The sequence below is a fragment of the Kryptolebias marmoratus genome, linkage group LG12 (genome assembly GCF_001649575.2).
Source record: "Kryptolebias marmoratus isolate JLee-2015 linkage group LG12, ASM164957v2, whole genome shotgun sequence".
NCBI classification, from domain to species: Eukaryota; Metazoa; Chordata; class Actinopteri; order Cyprinodontiformes; family Rivulidae; genus Kryptolebias; species Kryptolebias marmoratus.
This window is the reverse complement of record NC_051441.1, coordinates 11,170,043-11,188,922: the sequence shown is the minus strand read 5'-3', so window position 1 is coordinate 11,188,922 and position 18,880 is coordinate 11,170,043. Positions and strand designations below refer to the sequence as shown.

Genomic DNA, 18,880 nt, shown 5'->3' with positions numbered 1-18,880 from the left:
CCCCCCCCCCCCGCCCGTTCATTTTAAAGTGTTGGACCAATTACCGAGGGTTAAAAATCCATCAGTTTACAAAAATATGTTTTCTTTTCCCACTGTGTGAGAATGAGGTCAAGGATAATTTGAAAGGGATCTTTCCAAACAAGTGGCGAAAAAACAGGTTGTACAGGCTTTAATCTTAACGTCTAGAGTTTGAACCAAAAAAAAAAAAAAAAGATCTTTCTAAATGTCTATCTATAGCAGCTTCTGTAGTCATAACAGAACGGCAAGCCAAGACAAAACACACTTCACTACTTCAGACCAAAGCAATAAACAATGGTTGAATAAACACATCCTTACCAACCGCCCAGAATATAAGGCTCAGATTCTTCAAAAGCCAAGTTCCTTCATTTTGCATTCTTGATTCATGTATGGTGCAGCCACCGCAGCAATGAGAGGTCCGCTCGGCCTAAATTATAAGCTCCTTTGCGGAGATGCTGTCTCCATTTTCTGTCCTGTACGCACACTGGAATGAGCCGGGCTACAACGGGGTGTTCACAGGGACTCCAGGAGAGCGGCGGAGGCGACTGCGAGCTGCAGAAAAGGTGACAACGCGGAAGACATCGAAGGCCTCGCATCTTTTGTTGAGAAACGATGGAGCTGCAGCCATTTTGGTCAAACCTTAAAATCTGCTGCAGAGCATGTGTTGGTAATGACTCTCAGCTACTACCACATTCCATTTCAGCTCAATATCTGCAAAACTGACTGAGTTATAGCCATTTCTGTGAAGGCTAATGTTCATTAGCTGTGGAGGCCATCTTCATGTAGTTAATCAGCTGTAGACACAGCCATTGATTACTTTCTAAGAGTTTTATTGAAATTTGTCCAGTGGTTCATGAGATATTTAGCTAACAGACACTAACAGGTAAAGTTTTAGGCAAAGATCTCGCACCATGAGTAGCACTGGAAGTACGTGTTGTGAATGACTCGCAGCTACTACCACGCCAAATTTGAGCTCAATATCTGTAAAATCGACTGGGTTATAGCTTTTGTTGTGTTTTTGAAGGTCAGCTGGCTGTGGCGGCCATCTTAAATAAGGTTGACTCAAAATTTATTCAAGCTAAAGGTTACGTTCTGCAAGTTTCATTAAAATTTGGCGACTGATTCATGAGATATTTTGCTAACAGACAGACAAGCAAAAACACAAGCGTCCACCTTTGTTCCTTGGTGTCGGGGGATAATTATGGAAGTTTTATGCTCTTTCCAAACTGCACTGTGTGAGAGTGGAATTAGTAGTTTTTAAAAACAATCCCCCGCTTCACTAACAGTTGCAGCAACAAAATTCCTGACTTCAACATGTTTCTGAGTGAGGTTAAAAATGCAAAACAGAAACATCTGCCTCCCCGAAGATGCCCGGCTCGTTTTCTTACAGACATTTCTTCTCTGGCGTTGGTTTTCCAAGCTCCATCTCCGTTTTCCTTTTCATGCGAACACACACGGCTCTTTCTCCTCTTTCAACATCTCTTTCTTACAGCGGCGGGTGCGTTTGTGTTTCTGACAGGTAGAAAGAGACACGCGACGAGATCTGAAGGGGGGGTGGGGGTAAATAAAATAAATTAAAGGCTTCTCGCCATTAAGGCAAATGGGAGAGCGCTGCTGATCAAACCCATTACGGGGTTTGTGGTCATTGACAGACTCCAGATGAAAGTAATAAAGGACAGAAAAGAGAAGAAGGGAAACACTGAGAGGGAGACGTGTGCCGCCGCTTCCCCTTGTAAAGAAAACAGACCTCGACTTATTGAAGAAAAAAAAAGAAAAAAGAAAAATCAGGTTTCATCTGCTCAGCCCTTTCTGAAATGAGGTTCTGTTTGTTCCCGACGAGGCACAGTTTTGAGGACTGTGAGGAGCGGCAGTCGTTTTCCCCTCTCAGTCATCTTAAAATGACAACATTTCATCTATATATAGGCTTCAGATTGTGGTTGTGACTTTCTCTTGCGTTCGGTGCCGTCACACGGCATGGTTCTGTGACAGCTGCCAGCAGAAAGGAACAAGCCCTAAACACTTTCAACCTTCAAATGAAGTTTGTCACGTCGCTGGGATGCTTGATGTATGCTAATGAAGTTAGTGTGTGTGTGTGTGTGTGTGGTGGGGGGAAGCAGCTTCTGGAAAGACATATTTTATACACCCCACCTTGTTCCTAAGCGACAAAAAAAAAAAAATGATGTCAGGAACAAGAGGGTACATCAAAAAATGCCACCGCTCACAAAGTTTGCACCTCCACATCCACGGAGCTGGCACGCAGCGAGCTCACTAAAGAGCGCTTTGAAATCAAAAAGGCTTTGCTGTGGGAGGGGAACAGCTTTATAAAAACAACAAAAATAAAATTAAAAAAAAGAGAGAAAAGACAAAGAGATTAGAACTGGCTACAGATCTCTGGAGTTACAGTACAGAGCAGATTGGCTGCTGCTGATGTAATGTTGAACAGAAACGGCTCGGCTGGATCTTTAGGCTCGCAATCCTACAAAAACAAAACAAAACAACAGATTGGTTTTACATTGTTTTGAGATTAAAGGACTGGAACGAATGCATGTCGCCCGCCACCTTTCATGCTAGAGTTTTAGACTAAGATCATCTTATTGTTGCCGTTTTAAAACCTTGAAAAGAACGTTTTACACAAGATGTCACCCTCAGAGTATCTGTTGTGAATGACTCTCAGCTACTACTAATTTTAGCTCAGTATCTGTAAAACTGTCTGAGCTATAGCCCCTTTGTGTTGGCTAATATCGATTAGCCACCTTGAATCCTAAAGTTAATCGGTTACCGTACATTCAATCATTATTTTCTGAAACTTTCATTAAAATTCAGCCAGTTGACTCTAAATAGGGAATGGAAACATTTTAAACAAACATATTGTACGTTCTGTCAATGCTCCGAATATCATATACACCTAACTAACACTTAATGGTAAAGCTTTAAGCAAAAATCCCACAATGAGACAATAGTTTGGAAGCTACAATCACACCAAACTTTAACACAATATTTGTAAAATTGACTGAATTATCGACATTTTTGGATTTTCTAAAGTGATTTCAACAAGCTAACAGTTGCATATTTTTAGACTGTATGTGTACTAAAAATATGAACTCATGCAGATATGTCAAGACCTCCCTTGAGGTTTTTTTTTTTTTCCTATTCTGATGACGACCAGCTTGTAGGACAGTTGGCTGCTTGGTGAAAACACGGCGGTGTTTCCTGAGCCGGCTCGACCCGCTGCCTGACGCCTGATTCACACATCAACTCCAGAGGAAGCAAAACTCAGACTCCTTAAAGGAAGGAAGTTTCAAACAAAGATCTACAGCATTAGTGCTCAGATTCTGTGTTGGGGATGACTCTCAGCTATTATCAGGACATCTAATTTTAGCTTGATATCAATAAAAATGGCCGAGTTACAGGCTTTTTCCCGTTTTTTTAAGGCAAGTTTTCTGTCGCAGCCATCTTGAATTGAGTTGACTGATTACTTTCTGCAAGTTCCATTCAAATTTGTTCAGTGGCTCATGACATATTTCGCTAACAGGCGAACACAGACAAAAACATTGTCGCCCACCTTTAACCTGAATGAAACCAGGCCTCCATGTTGCAGGAAGAGTCATCTGAAACATACAGCTCTTCACACCTGCTGATCAGCGTGTTTTTACACAAAGAGCTGCGTTCAGATGTGTCTTCAGGGAGAATTCAGCCATGCAGCGAGCTGATGATGATGATGATAGAGGTGAAGGAGCCTCAGTGTAAAGCAAAGCAACATCTGTGTGAAGTCTGGGCAGAAATGCTGCTTCGGATTACAAAAGATACAACACACATCTCGGAAAATAAACAAGGGAAGTATGGAGGAGGAGGAGGAGGGGATAAAACAACTATGTCCTCAACAATTAAAGTGCAACTATGATGTAAAAAAAAAAGATGCTTTCTTTCAATTTAGAGTGCACTTAAACACAGACCTGCCTTCAGGTGAGTCGAGAGTCAAAATGCTTCAAAATGCTGGAGTCAAAACTCTTGTTTTAGATTACACTAATAGATTAGTGACGTGTGTGTGTGTGTGTGGGGTTGTGATTCACGAACTGTCAGGAGCGTAAAAGCAGAACTAAAAGTTTTGTCACATTCCTAATGTCGTTCATGCATTCTTTGCCTGAAGATAACGTGAAATGAAATCACCATGTTGCGGTTTCTGTAATAGAAGAAAGCTGAACTTTTGGTGTCGGTGCAAACTGCTGCCAGCATCTGCGTCACAGACTACATTCTTTAGGGAGTAATCACAATAAGAATGTTTGAAATGATACCTGAATGAAATCTTTCTGTTTTTGAGGTTTACAGGAAACGGCGGGATGCTTTGCAGAAAGGAAAAGCAGTGAAAATCAGAATGCCGCATATTTCCCTCAAGCTGATCTAAGTGAAGTGTAGTTCAGGATGTGTGGCAGTGCACCGGAGCATTAACTCTGTGAGACGAGACTAATACTCAGCGTACAGTTTCTGTTCTCAGGCCTCATGGGATGGGAGCGCTTTAGCTTTCAGGACAGGGACTCAAAATGTCCAATAATCAATTACGTCTAATCCAAAATGAAAAATTGACAATAAAAATTAAAAGGTTAACGCAGCAGTTCAGATCTTTTGGAATTGGGGTTCTGTAAAAAATTTCAGTCAATTAATACCTCACCTGTTTTCAGCAGCCAGGACACAAAGTGGACACCGTGTGATGTGAAACTGACAGCGATGTACAGGCTGATCAAATAAATAAATAAAGGTTTTTGAGATTTGGAGTTGTTTATTATGGCTGCAATCCACTTTGGTCTTGGATCTGCTCAGACTAGTCATTAGCTCATCAGTCTGGACAGGATTAAGGTACTTCTCCTTTAAAGCGCCGTCTACAACACGCAAGATATTGATTGTTCGTAACCTTCCCACAGAACCCAACTTCAAAAGATCTGAAATATGACTTTAAGCTTTAAAATGAGTTTCAGTTCCTGTTCCCACCTGCGTGGGATGCTTCACTTTGTCAAATTTGGCAAGTTATTTCTATCAGAAGGAGCTGGTTTTAATCACTCTTCTGATTTTAGAAATCCTTTGGGCACTACCAGAGTAAGACAGAGTTGATGTGTAACATCCAAAAATGTGCTTTGATAAAAGAAAGAAACAAACAAAAATAAAACCAAAGTTTAAAGCAGTCAGGGGAACAACTCGGCGCCACCCCCGGGTGTGGGTCAGTGATGAGTGGCTCTTGAAAACCACCGACCCTTCAGCAGGATTTATGACAGCCGGACACTGAGGTGTGTGACGAGTGTGTGAAGTGTGTACAAGGGTCAGTGGGCGGATCGGAGGATGAATGCCATCGGTGTACACGCCGCGGTACAAAGACCGACCTCCTGCGTGAGCGCAGTCATTAGTGCTTTCTTCTCTGTGTGCATCAAGGTCAAAACAGAGCCTGATTACAGGGCATTCTCCAGAGCCACGGGGAGTGTGTGTGTGTGTGTGTGTGTGTGTGCATGCACGCACGAAGAGGCTTTCCTTTTGAACACAGGCAGTGGTGGCATTCCTGGCCCTAGGCGCTGGCTCTTGAAGCCAGATCTCAAGGAATTTGGGAAATGTGGAAGGGGGCATATCGCTGACTGTGAACAGGAGAAGGTGAGATGGGAGAGTGATGAGGGCAGGGCCGGAAAGGAGGGAAAGGACATGTTTCGTTTGCCTTTGGTGGCCCCCTGGAGGATCAACTCAGGAACATGAAGCGAGAAAAGGATTGTATAATTAACAAAAGATATGAAGGTTAAAAGCTGGCGAGGATGAAAAAGAAGTGCGGCGAGAACGATAGGGGCAAAAGGTTGCAATTATGAGCAGGTAAAAGGCTGAAATAAGACAGCGTGTCTTTTTGTTTTTTTGACATGCATAGAAAAGAGGACTCAGAGGAGAAGACGAGTCACTTTGTTACCCTCTCCTCCGTCTCCAGCTCTTTGCTGAGCAGCTTCTTCTCCGCGCAGTGCAGCTGCCTCTGCAGACTCTCCACCTTCTCCTGCAGAGCCTGGGGAAGAGCAGAGACAGACGGAAACTGAGAAGCCGCTCCGAACCTGTGCGCTTTGACGTGCGTGTGACACAAACCGATAGACACTGATCTACGGTTACATATCAGCAGGCGACAGAAGAGAGAACTTCAGCTGCGCGAAACTCAACAAGCACGTAGACAGACACCTGTGAGAATATGTCGAAGAGATGAAAAAGCCAAAATAAGAGCCAGGATGGTAACTACAGGAAAACTCTTCATTAAGACAAAGTTTTTATCAAGGACAAACAGAAAGAGTTTTTTTGCCCTCACACAACAAATTAGCAAACTTTTAAAGTTTTCTGGTAAGTTTTTCACGGAGGTTGGAAAAAAAAATAAAAAGACCTGTATCCTAAAGCTCATGCTGATTACATTTCCTCAGTAAGAATGAACTTTGTGTTTTTTCCAACATTTAGGCAAGAGAGAAAATAAAAATGAGCTGTGTGTGTGAGCAGTTCAAATCCTTTCCTCTCTGCCTGTAAGTGATAGTAAGGCGCAGTTCCTGAGTGCAACACAGAACCAGATGTTTTCAGTGCACATGTGGACATTTCATCTCTGATTGGTCTGCATGGAAAACAGAGAGAGAGAGAGAATGATGTGCACTTTACACTTACACACACCTCTTTGACGTGTGTGTGTGTGAGAGTGTGTGTGGGGCTCTGGCAACAATCAATAGCCACTGCATCACCCTCCTCTCTGCCCCACTGGAGCTGAGTGAGTGGGCCAGGTGTTGGCTTGTTGGTTTTCTGGGCGGAAGGAAACACAGTCCAGGTGATAGCCATGACCACCTGATCTACAGCCCACTCAACTGACATAAATCTCTCTCACACACACATTAGGGTGAGGATGAACTTCACAATAGCAGAACTCTGATTTCTAAACAGCTAAAACATCAGAAGCTCCAGTCTTGACCCATTTTTGGTCACATATTAACTTTATTTCACTAATCTAAGACATCTAAAATTGTTTGCTTCCATCACAGTGTGCCTAGACATTTTTCTTTCTTATACTGCTGATAAAATCTCACTTTATATAAACAGAATCAGCTGCTTATAAAACTTATAACACACTAAACTAAACCTCTGTGTCTTTAGCTGCCAGTGCATCATAAAGATGAGTGTGGAAATCAGATTTTGGTCATTTGTGCACTGTGGTCTCTGTCACAGTTTTAGCCTAAACTGAACTAACTGTGGCAGTGGTAAGACTAAAAACAAAAACCTGACCTCACATAATGCCTACAGTGTGGAAAACAAACATCAGAGGCGTTTCAGAACAAACAGGACACCAAAAGGGACAGAGACGTTTTGGGCTCGACAGATGTGTGAAAGGAGCAACTTTAGCACCTCAGGATAAAAAGGCACCAGTGTAATCCCATCAGTGAAACCATTTCTGGGACAGTCAGTCTTGTTACAGACCTCATCTCCAGTCATTAATTTTCTTTACTGGTGAATTAATAACTTAACAACAAAAAAGAACTTTTAGTCAGGTTTATGTAAACGGATTACAGTAACAGGGTGAATGTGAAATATTTCTTTTTTATTTCAGACCTTTAGTTTGTCAGTCGTGAAAGCATTTAGCAGATTTTTAGTCTTAAGAAGCATTTTACCAGGTTTTAGAGTTACATTTATTTTAACACATCCAATAATCAATCTGTAGGAGTAAGTGCAAATGTCAGTGAAAAAAAAGCACTTATCTACAAGTTATTTAATGTGCATTAGCACATTGATGCACGAGATGAAGATGAGAAACCCTGACACCCCCCCCCTCTAAACCAAAGTCTGCTTTCCCGCACCGTGACGCAGCATTTCTGAACCGCTTCTTCTGGGAAGGACAGTTAAGTAGAGGGCTTTGTCGGTGACATGCGCTTTCTTGTGGGTTCCACATTCGATGCGCTCAAATCCCGTCTGAGGTCACGAGTTCACCATTTGTCACCCGGTTAATAGAATCATATGGGACGATTCTGCTGATGAGCAGGAGGAGCTTTGTGAGTCATAAAGGCTTCGGACTCATTTATTGTAGTCAGGCAGGACGGATGGATGATGTTAAAGAAATGTCACCAACCCAGACAGACACATTTGATTTTAGTAATAAAAATAAAGAAAAGCTTAAAACAATACGTCTGTAAGGTTAGAATAAACTCCTGGGAACACCTGTCCCACTGAAGGAGCTGAAACAAAAGCGTTGGATTCACAAAAGGAATCCTTTCAGCGTGACGTCCCTCTCATATTAATATGAGGACGCAGCTTGTTTCCACTGTAATGTGGAGCGTCGTATGCAGAACCTGAAGCTGATCCAATGATTGTTTGTGAGAGTTTTCATTAACATTCATCCAGGCGTTCATGAGATATTTTGCTAACAGACCAACAGAAATGACTTCAATAAGTAAGGCTAAAATTTTAGGCAAAGAGTGAATGTAACAAGTAGGACTTATGTGTTGTGAACGACTCTGAGCGATTTCGCTAAAAGACACACAAACACAAAAGGCAAAAACATTATCTGAGTGATATGAAGGACATTGAGTTGCAAAACAACAGAAAACAGCCAGAGAGAAATGTGACCACACCAGGAGGAGAGAATACAAAGTTAAGAAAGGTTTGTTTCTTAATGCAAAGTCCTCGTATGAGGACGCAGGGTCTCAGGAGGTGAAGAAAAACGAGGGAGGCGTAGGAGAGAGAGACACGTGGTTGGGTCGAAGAGATGGGGTCAGCGGCGTACCCCTGAGGCCTCGTTCACCTCTCCATCAACAATTGTGGTTTTGCCTTTCTTTCATTCCAAACTTCAGCTCAAAGGAGCAGCGAGGCACACGTGCACTGACAAACACTGCTCGGAGGGCTTCGTGCAGGTATGGGCACGCATCAATATTAACAACACAAGTTCTAAAAATGTGAGCGCTGCACTCAGTCAAATGAGTGTGCAGTTATCGTGCCGCGTGCGCGCTCGCACACACACAGATGCAGCGATGCCTGAGTCATTCTTTCCTGGGTGGTCCTCCTGCGCAGATAAGGCAAGCATGTTTCCCTAGGGTGAAGTAAAAGCAACAGAGGGCAGGGGGGAAAAAAAGCAAAGAAGAAAGAAAGGAGGGAATGGTGAGAGGAGGGAGGGAGGGAAAAAAAAAAGGCCAGGGGCCTCTTTAAACTCTGTGTTTTGTTAGGAGCTGAGCTGCTCTTCATGTGCGGCGGGGCCTTCTATTTGCAGCGTGCTGTCAGAAGTTTCTCCCAAAGTCTGGATTAAAGAGATCCTCTAATGACACTGAGGCTGGACGACTTCAGACAGCAGAAAAAACCTCACACTGCACCGCCTCCAGCCAAGGACACACACACACACATATTTATACACACACAGGCAAGCAAAGGGTACGAACAGATCCATACACAAGGGGCATAAAGCATACAGACATACATAAGCAAAGATATGCGGACTGCGCCCACACACACAGAGCAGCTTTAGTAGAACAAGGCTTTGTGTGGATGTATTGCTACTGATCTAATAGTAAATAATAAAAGAGGTGCTAACCTCAAGGAGAGATGGATGGCCAGAAAGATGAGCACAGTCTCTCTTTTATCTGCACTTTTATCAAAGGATTGTGGGAAAGGTAAAGAAGAAAGAAGCTGTAGGAGGAGGAGGAGGAGGAGGAGGAGGAGGAGAAAGGTCTCCCTCCTGAGGTGTTTGAGAAGAGAAACTTTTGCTTTGCTGCCTTGTCTGTCTGACTGTCAGGAATAAAAACGTGCTTTAGCAAGTTGACCAGGACGGCCCCTCTGAAAGATAACACTGATATTGGTGCGAATCGACTTGCTCTTTAGTGCGCCGACGCTTTTCAACTGTTTTTTCCTCTAACCGATTCACAAGTGAGAGGTGAAGTTAGGCTGTGAGGAACTTTCCTGAAAAAAACTATTTGAACAGTTATCTCGTGTTTTCCGATACGGCGCGCACGCCGGTGCGGCTGACGGGGGCGTCTTCGCGAGCGCTGATGAAAACAGTAAGACAATCGCCGCGCAAATGAAGACACGCTGCAAATGAGTTATGCCCACGGGGGGAACATGCTGTTCTTTATCTTTCTGTCTCAGCCTCTTTCAGCTGTGAGCGACAGTAGAAAGAGAATAGGAAACAACTTCAAAATATGCGCCATATGCCTGGTGTGTGTATTCGCGCTCGTTTGTGTGTCAGCACTCGCAAATGAATTCTGTTTATCAAACTGCATGCCATTTAATAAATGTTAAGTTTAGAAAAAGTTGCAAATATAACTGCATCCTGAAAACACTGGACAGCATTGTCAGTCATGTTACACAAGTGGTTACTGGATTCTTCTTTTCCAGGAGTTTCAGACACGGATACTCAGGATTCACCAGGCCATTAAGGGCTTTTGAACACAACATTCGACTTGTGGGTTAGTGAGTAACTTCTCTTTGTTGTCTGCCATTAGATGAGGGTCTACAAGCAGTTCTATTTCCCACGTTCCCTCGTAGCATCCTGGAATGTTATCTCCCTTATTTCCTCCTCCTCTGATATGTGGATCAAAAACACTGCCCGCAGCCGGAAAAGTCATTAATCAGGCAACACAATGCACGCGTGGTCAGTTGCACGCACATGCAAACATGTTCTGTATATGAGCTGTGTACAAATGGGGAAAGCAAACTTCAAAACAAAAGCACAATTTCATCTCAACATCACTGTACTCTATTGTGTCATGCCTGATGAGTGTTTGTGATAAACAAGCTGATACACGACACAACAGTGTCTTTAATTGTCACATTCATACAAATCCAGGGTAGTCATTTAAAGCCCAATACTAATTCTAAATAACAAAATGCCCTGAAACTGTGACAGTGTTATAGTCATTTTCACAATTTTACAAAATGAAGGAGCAGAATTTCACACAGCATGCATTAGAATTTATTTGTATGAATTTGTATCTATTTAAATCTGAGGCCATCAACACAAAACCAACCAGGAGGCGTACAAAGGTCTCAGTTGCCCGATGGTGGAGCCAAAGGGTCCCCACCTGTTGTGAAGTTTCTGGTTTGCCATGACGGACCACACTGAGGTATTAGTGTATTGTACTGCGTGTCGAGCCATGACATGTACACCTGCCGTCCAGACACAGGTATTAAACTCCGCAAAACAACTGAAACACTGAGTTCCTTTAAATCAAGGCTAACAACCCACCCGTTTAGAGTTGTTTTTGAATCATAATAAATGGATGTGTATTGGTATCTAATTTGGTGACTGTATGTTGTTGTTTTAATGACTTTTTAATTTTGTGTTTTTATGATGTAAAGCACATTAAACTGCCTTGTGCTGGAATGTGTCCTATACAAATAAACTTTATTGATTGATTGACTTACATCACTTGTCGTCCTTTACATCAATCATTGTGTTTTGATAATTTGCATCAACAGAACTACAGGTTCACTGTCCCATGTGTAGGCTGCCAGTAACACTAAAGCAATGACGCCTGCATTTGGAGTGGTGCTGTCACCAGGAGGTAGGAATGAATCTTGGTCCTGTACTACTACTGATGACCACTTTGTGAAAGTTTAAGACTAATCCTGTCAATGTTGTGTAGAGGCAGACCAGTGTTACTCCGGGGCATCACTGTGTGGGGAGCCATAGTGTCTGACAAGACACTATCCACAAGATAAATGTATATGGAAAGATACAGGAATACATGGAGTAATAAACATGCTACAAATAACGTTTCAGATGCTCCTAATTCAGTCAGGATTGCACTACATTCATTTTCATACTTAACTTTATTTACATCTCAACTGCAATGTAAAGTTTTGTGATCGTCTCTTGCAGGGTCCCAACACTTCTGTGTTGACAATATATGGCTGCAGTCAAACTTATAAACACTTAAAAAAAGTACTCAAAAACACCTATGCTGTAGTTCCTGCTTCAGTACGAGTCACATGGAGCACAATGGACATAGAGAATTTGAAAACAGTCCCAGCTTCACAAATGCGGATGGTATAAATCTTTAAATATAAATGATCGCTGTCAAAGTTGCGCCCATTCGCAAACACAATGGAAAAAGAAAGTGCTAGAAATGCAGATGGTTGACAAACTTTAGCAAACAAATGTTCCGCTCAAGGTCAACACGGAGATCCTGGATGTTTCGAAGGACGTGGAGCAGGGCGCTCTTGCATACACAAAGTGTTTGAAGGCGCTCTTTGCCTCGGCAGCAGAGAGTATCCAGCACACCTGTTCTTGATCCAGTGCTGCCATTCCTTCCCACAGGCAAAGTCATCCTTTCAACCCCTCAGAAACTAATGCATATATAACTACACAACTACAGACGAACTGCAGCTGCTACAACTAGACCCTATGAAAGCCTGCATGTGTGTGTGCGCGCGCAGGACCCCTTGTTATTATTATGCATGCACAAAAGCTCAGGCAACTGGATCACAAAGACTACATCAAGTGTGAATTTGACAAAGAATACACTGAGTAGCGTACAAGGGACAGCACGCCTCATATATTCACTCTCATCCTCAAACACTGTGAGACAATGGTCACTGTTGCATTATGTAACATGTCTACTGTCATTTCACCCACAGGACCAGGACCTTCTCTTTGACTCGCACCGCAAGCTGCCGCTGGATGTGCCCGACTCAAAGGTGTGCGTTCCTATTTGTGTGTGTTCCACAGAGTTTATGAAGGTGCATGTAAAAGAATGCAACACTGTACAGAAAGGGGCACTAACTCAAAGGGCTGCTGTGTGAGAGAAAGATACAGGTAAAGACTTGAGGACCTCAGTGAGGAGGGGGAAAAAAAAACGGGAGAGGTTGCATGTAGGCCCACAAACACTGGGTTATAGGTGGAAGCGTGCGCGTATGGCAACATTCGGCAGGTAAGAAAGACTGGAAGCTCTGCTGTGGGGAGCAGGAACAGCGGTGCTGATCAAAGCCCAGGCGGGTGACACTATGGGCGGAGTGCCATTGTTTATTCACCAGCCACCTCTTCCTTTTGGCAGGGTGAGGCGAGCATGTGTGCCTGTGAATGTGAGTGCAGAAACAGAGTTTGAGACTGAAAGAGTTCAAAGATACAGAGTTGGAAAGGTAGGGTGTGTGAGAAAAATAAGACAGGTCTGTGTGTGTGTGCCGTTCTCTTGGCAGTGTATGTGGGCTTCAGTTCAGTCAGATATGGCAGCTTCAAATTTTTAAGTAAGTGCATATGCACACTCAAACACTAGGTTGAGATACTGTATGCATGCACAAAGACACTGCCTGTGAAAATAGCCACAAAAAGTCAAAACATGGACTCAAGTTTTTCCAAAAACCTCATTATTTAACTTCACATTTTTCCACAAATACCTGCACATGTTTAAAGCAACATTAGACAGGGATGTAAAAGGAAAAACAGATAACGCCAGGATGTGACTGATCTTACAAACAAAACACGAGCTGTACTCCAAGGTGCTACAGTGGCCCTCATTCAATATGAATATCCTGAAAGATAAAACTTCACAGTTCTTTGACACCGACCCAATTGCCTTTTTATTAAAACTTCGTTCTAATCCCAGGCTTACTGACATGCTGTATCTGAACTGGTAACTTTAAAGGAACTGGATAGCAGCTAGAAGGTGTGAGTGATTTAAATTCTTTATGCGGCAGACTACAGTTGTCCTGCTATAATCTACATTTGGTTTGCTGCCACAAATGCAGTAAGCAGAATATGGAGAGAAAAAGAGAAAAATAAAAGTTCAAGAAACTGCAGGTCGTATTAAATTGGAACGGAGGCACTCTTTAAAACCACAAGAACAACATCTTCACTGTGTCAGAGACCATTTGGGAGGATATTTTTAAGTGCTGCAGATGTTTTCCAACTCACAGCTACGGACAGCAAAAGCTAGCGGCATGATTCATCTCCTTGTTATAAAGTGTTGGATTTGAAGATTAAAAGCACTTGTGTTTAAAAATGTATCAAAAGTGTTACTGCATTAAAATATTACATGGTGTCATTACATCTTGTCATTGTCTGGATTTCTAATCTGGACCACAGGGCTTGCTGTGCTCTCTCTTCGCCTGGAGAAGGACCATAATAATGAAGTAAGAGAAACTGAAAACGGTTGCACCTCATATGTAACAGCAACAAAAACACACATAAATATATGAACACATATGACCAATCCACAGCTGGTCCTGTCCCAAATAATCAATAACTGTGGAGTCACAAACCTAAAATATTATGATCACCTCTTCTTCAACCCCTATATAACGAACAACTGACAAAAATATGAAGCCACATTGTTTTTCACCATGGCTGACTCATACCCCTGTGTTTGTGCATTTATAATGTATGGAGTTATGTGGCTGTAAGAAAATAACATCACAATATTGCATCTTTACGTATCTGATTCCCTAGAATAAGTAATGTAATCTCCAGCAATACCAAGTTTCTGGGTCATGTCGAAACGTTATGCAGCAACTCTGAAATGTCACGTATGAACTAATAATGTTGGCAACAATGCCATTACACAAACTCATGCTATGCTATACAAACCCTTTGGCTGCGCTGCCACAGTACTGTGCCAAACTTGTAGCACTTTTATACCTACAATAGATGTTGGATTTACTTGTTTTTCTTCTTCACCTTGTTAAAGCTGTGTGTCCTTCTCATATGTACCACATAAATACAACATTATTCACAATGTCATGCGGTTGCTGCTGTGAACATATTGCATGGCATTGTAAGAGCACAAACAAAGTTTACAAAGTGTTTTTTCAGTACCGGTCACATGATGTGTACCTTTATAACACCAACTTTTTCTACTTGTCATTTATTCTTCAAACTTGGACCTGGGAAAAAAAAAACATGACGTGCATGTCTGCTGTTGTGGGTTTGGTTTGGACTCTAGTTGAAGACGAAGGGAACAAAAGACAAAATGTCAGACTGAGAGCACCAGAGAGAGCACGAGCATAAAGACCTTATTTCAAGCTGGAGCGCACAGAAATATTTATACACCTAAATATCACATAAGAGAAAAAAAAACATAATGAGCATACTTAACTATACTTCCAATGTTCTAAAAAAAGGGCTTTAACAAGAAGGTTTCTGCAGCTAACACCCACATTTAAGAGGTCCAAGTACAGTAGAGCCACAGAGGGAGCTAAATTCATGATAGAAACAGCAGAATGGGGCTGGCAGGGAAAAAGAAAAAAAAAAAGAAAAAAAAGAGAAAGAGGGACATCTGATCCGGAGCAGCATGCATTCAGAACAACTGTTTTGGGATTATCCCAATTCAAATGTGCGGCTAACTTTGATGTTATTTTCTTCCCCTCCCATTGTCTGAAGCCCCTCGCTCTCTTCATAATCCGAGTCCTTTGAAGTGAGCAGCATGGAAACAATGTCAGCGGGCGACACACTCCCTCCGATGGCCCACTGACAGCTCCTCACTACCCCCTTAGTATCATCTCTCACACTTCCTTCACCCTTTTGTTGCTCCCCCCTGTTCCTTTTCCCCTCATCATTATTTGTCATCTCACTCCTTTCCCCTCAGTCTTCTTTCAAGCTGACATTTCATCTTTATGTAGCTTCAGTATTTCCTGTTTGACTTGTATAATCCTCCATATCCCTGTGTGTTTTCCACCCCCACCCCATAATGTCTGGCCTTTATTATGAAATGTAACCATTAATTGTTGTCTCATTAGTGGGTGGTTAACAGAGGGGGGACAATAATAACGAAGACAGAAAATGGAATCTGAAAGCTGCCGTTTAACCACTGGCCAAAGTGGGTAAACATGCATGAAAAAACCTGGAAAACAATAGTTTCAGGCATAGGTTAGGATTGAACAGTTGTTGTTTTTATATTGAATTTAATGGTTAAAAAGTATGTGTACCTGGGCTACCAGGGCCTGAAAGGAGAAGAGGTCTCAGTGGAGCCTCACAGATTTGCTTATTTTCTATATGAGGCAGCTGCAGCCACAAACAGACCAAGTTGTGTTTAGAAACATGTACTGATCCCAGACACAACAACTCTTTATTTAGTGAGCCACGCCCAATCAACTGCCACTGCAACCATATTCCTGTCTGGTTCAGGCAGAAGAAAAGATACAAAGAAAAAAAATAATAAATTTGGATAAAGATTAAAAAACAAGCAAACATTTAACCAAAATGTGGCTTAGTGAATAGATTTTAAAGATGAACCAAGTTAAAAGTAAAAGTGTGCAGACTGAAGTCTGAGTGTAAATTTTGACAGTGAAAAAAGAAGAGATGACAGTAATGATAAAGAGCGTTCCTGACGTGGGTCACGGGGTGCAGCAGACGGATTTTTGAGCCTCAGCCAGACACAAAGCATACTATCCACTTAAAGAGACTATATAGTTTGCAGATAGCCATAAAATGACAAAGCGCAAGCAAACAGCAAGTGGGCTTCAACAAAAGAAGAGCGACCGTGTCGACTCCATTAAAGCTGAACCCAGACAGAACTTTATTTAAGAGGATGAAGTTTGCAGATGTACCCGACAACTACCATTGTTAAGACCACCGGAACAAAACAAAGAATAAATCAGGCACTAGTAGCTCAGATTAAAAAAAAAAACAAAAACGTACAGGCTCAATTTTTCTCTTTTTTTGTTAAATAAAAATTTGTTTAGAAACATAGATGTGAGCAGTGCAGGCATACGTACTGAATAACCTAAAATTAGCATAAAATATAAAAACAAATCCTTTTAAAATAAAAGCTTTAAAAAAATCGAGTTTTCAGTGCTGTTAATGTTTTGATACTGAGAGTCCTAAGAGTTTTATCTACAGGTGGATGTAAACACTGATTACTTTATGTACAGGAGCTGTGTGTTATGGTTGCCATGGTGATATAAACTGCATTTTATTTGGCTCAGACTAAGGTTTTTAAGAAAGAAAATAGAAAAGTCCTTCCCTGTTTACTTCTCCTTCATTGTGAGTAAAGTATGTGGTGTATGTTATTGTTCATCAGCCTTCTCTAGAAGGAGAAGCTGTTATGTTCTGCACTTGTTGTTACATCTAACCTACAACATGAGTGGGTTGTAGTTTAGATCAGAGGTGGGGCTATGACATCATTGTTTTCCAAAGGTTACGTTTTGCTTGTCTATATGAAAACGGTGGTGTTTCAAGATTTTTTTCCCCCTCTCGAAAAACATTTCAGTGCTGCTAAAATGCTGTTTCCGTGTGGATGGCTGCCAAGAAGGGGATTCCTTTTCTTATGAACATAACTTTTGGGGTTGATTAAGTGGGGTTTTAAATCATTTACAGCAACTCCTTTGTATTATACTGAACCAAGAGATTCAGGAAGGCCAGATGACCCGAACACTGGGAATTTACTGTATAAAATACATACAAATGTAGGATAAAAACATATTTTATAAGACAATAAATGTGAGAGTGAAGAAGTGAACGTGCCCACACAAACCTTGTTGGCCTCATCGGCATGATGGTTAATTGTCCGTCTCTCCTCATCCCAGCGAGCGTTGACCTCCTCCAGCTGCTTCTCCATCACCTGCTGCAAACGAACAGCTTCCTCTTTCGAGTCACATACAGATGTCTGCAGCTCTGCAATCAGCTGTTGGGGGATAAAACGGGAAACGGAGACGCTCAAAAACTCGTTTGATCCTCACAGACTCACAGGGACCAGACAGAAAAGGCTGATCACTAACCTGTACTGATGAGTAAACACACCTGCTCTCAGAAATGTGCATATGCAACGGGAGGAAAAAGGAAACTTATCGCCGCAAGCAAACTGCAAAACATGTTCACTAAACAAAATGCTGGTCTGATCCCAGTCATTGAATTGGCCCCAGAAAGAGACTTGCATGAGAAACAAAACACACATTTCACTTCTAAAAAGGGATCTGGATGGCAAACAGTCACCTTGAAACACCTCTTTTCCCTGAGTCTCATGTCTGTTTTAGAGGCGAGACAGAAGACACAGAGAAGAAAGACGGGGAAAGAAAAGAGGGAATTTGAAAAAAAAAAAAAAAAGAAAAAAACAACTTCCCTTTAGAAGAGGAGCAAAGCCACTTTGTGTTGGTGAACTTGCAGTGCACGCTAAGATGAAAAGGAAGTGGCTCGTCTTTGAAAACCTCCAGTCCAAATTAACATTCTATTTAAGCCACAGTTAGAGAGAAGATGAGGAAAGATGAGAGTGAGTAGAAAGAAATAAGGCGAGGGAGAGGGAGGAAAAAGGTGGCGGTGGTGAGAGAGAGGAGGGGTGTGTGTGTGTGTGTGTGNGGGGGGGGGGGGTGCACAGTGCTGCAGCTAGCTCTGGGCTAGACAGATAATTGTTTACCGTGTTCACTGCTCTGGAGGACTAGCCCCCGCTGGAATCTGAACGCCATGTAGGAGTGTGGGAGTTACGGCGATCCGGGTCCACCAGACAGACAGAGACAGCGAGGGTGGAGCGACGGTGAGATGGAGATTAGACTTAATGTGTACAGCCACATGAAAGCAACAAATGGCACATTTTTATGGGAGCATCATTTCTGGGCACGGCAATTATTCTGCTATATGGATTCCTTGCATCTGCTGGTCCTCCACACACACACACACACACACCCCTGGCAGTGGTGGCACTCTAAACTACTGAACTCAACTGCCTGTCAACACACACAACACGGCTCCATCTCCATCTGGTTGTCAGGCAGGCATTTTTAGGTCTATAAATGGTCTGATGAGACTTGTTTATGTTCCAAAGCCCGTTCAGGGCTAATGGCAGGATTCTGTGAACCTGAACTAAGAAAAAACAAGGGAGAAAAACGAGCAGTTCTCAGTTTATTCCCACCATTTTCAGACAGATTCGTGAATCTCTAAGGCCAGAAAAAGATCCTCATCATTGTGAGAAAGAGGCTG

General features: G+C 42.3%; 1 protein-coding gene across 6 annotated transcripts in view; it reads right to left on the bottom strand.

The window, feature by feature from the left end:
- cep112 (centrosomal protein 112) overlaps positions 1-18,880 on the bottom strand; it is a 92,254-nt gene that overhangs the window by 4,144 nt on the left and 69,230 nt on the right. For all 6 annotated transcript variants that reach the window (XM_037978736.1, XM_037978737.1, XM_025007172.2 and 3 more), the window contains 2 exons: positions 17,445-17,594; positions 5,951-6,040 (listed from right to left, as the gene is read on the bottom strand). In XM_037978736.1, coding sequence (XP_037834664.1) covers positions 5,951-6,040; positions 17,445-17,594 — 240 coding nt within the window. The remainder of the gene's footprint in view (positions 1-5,950; positions 6,041-17,444; positions 17,595-18,880) is intronic.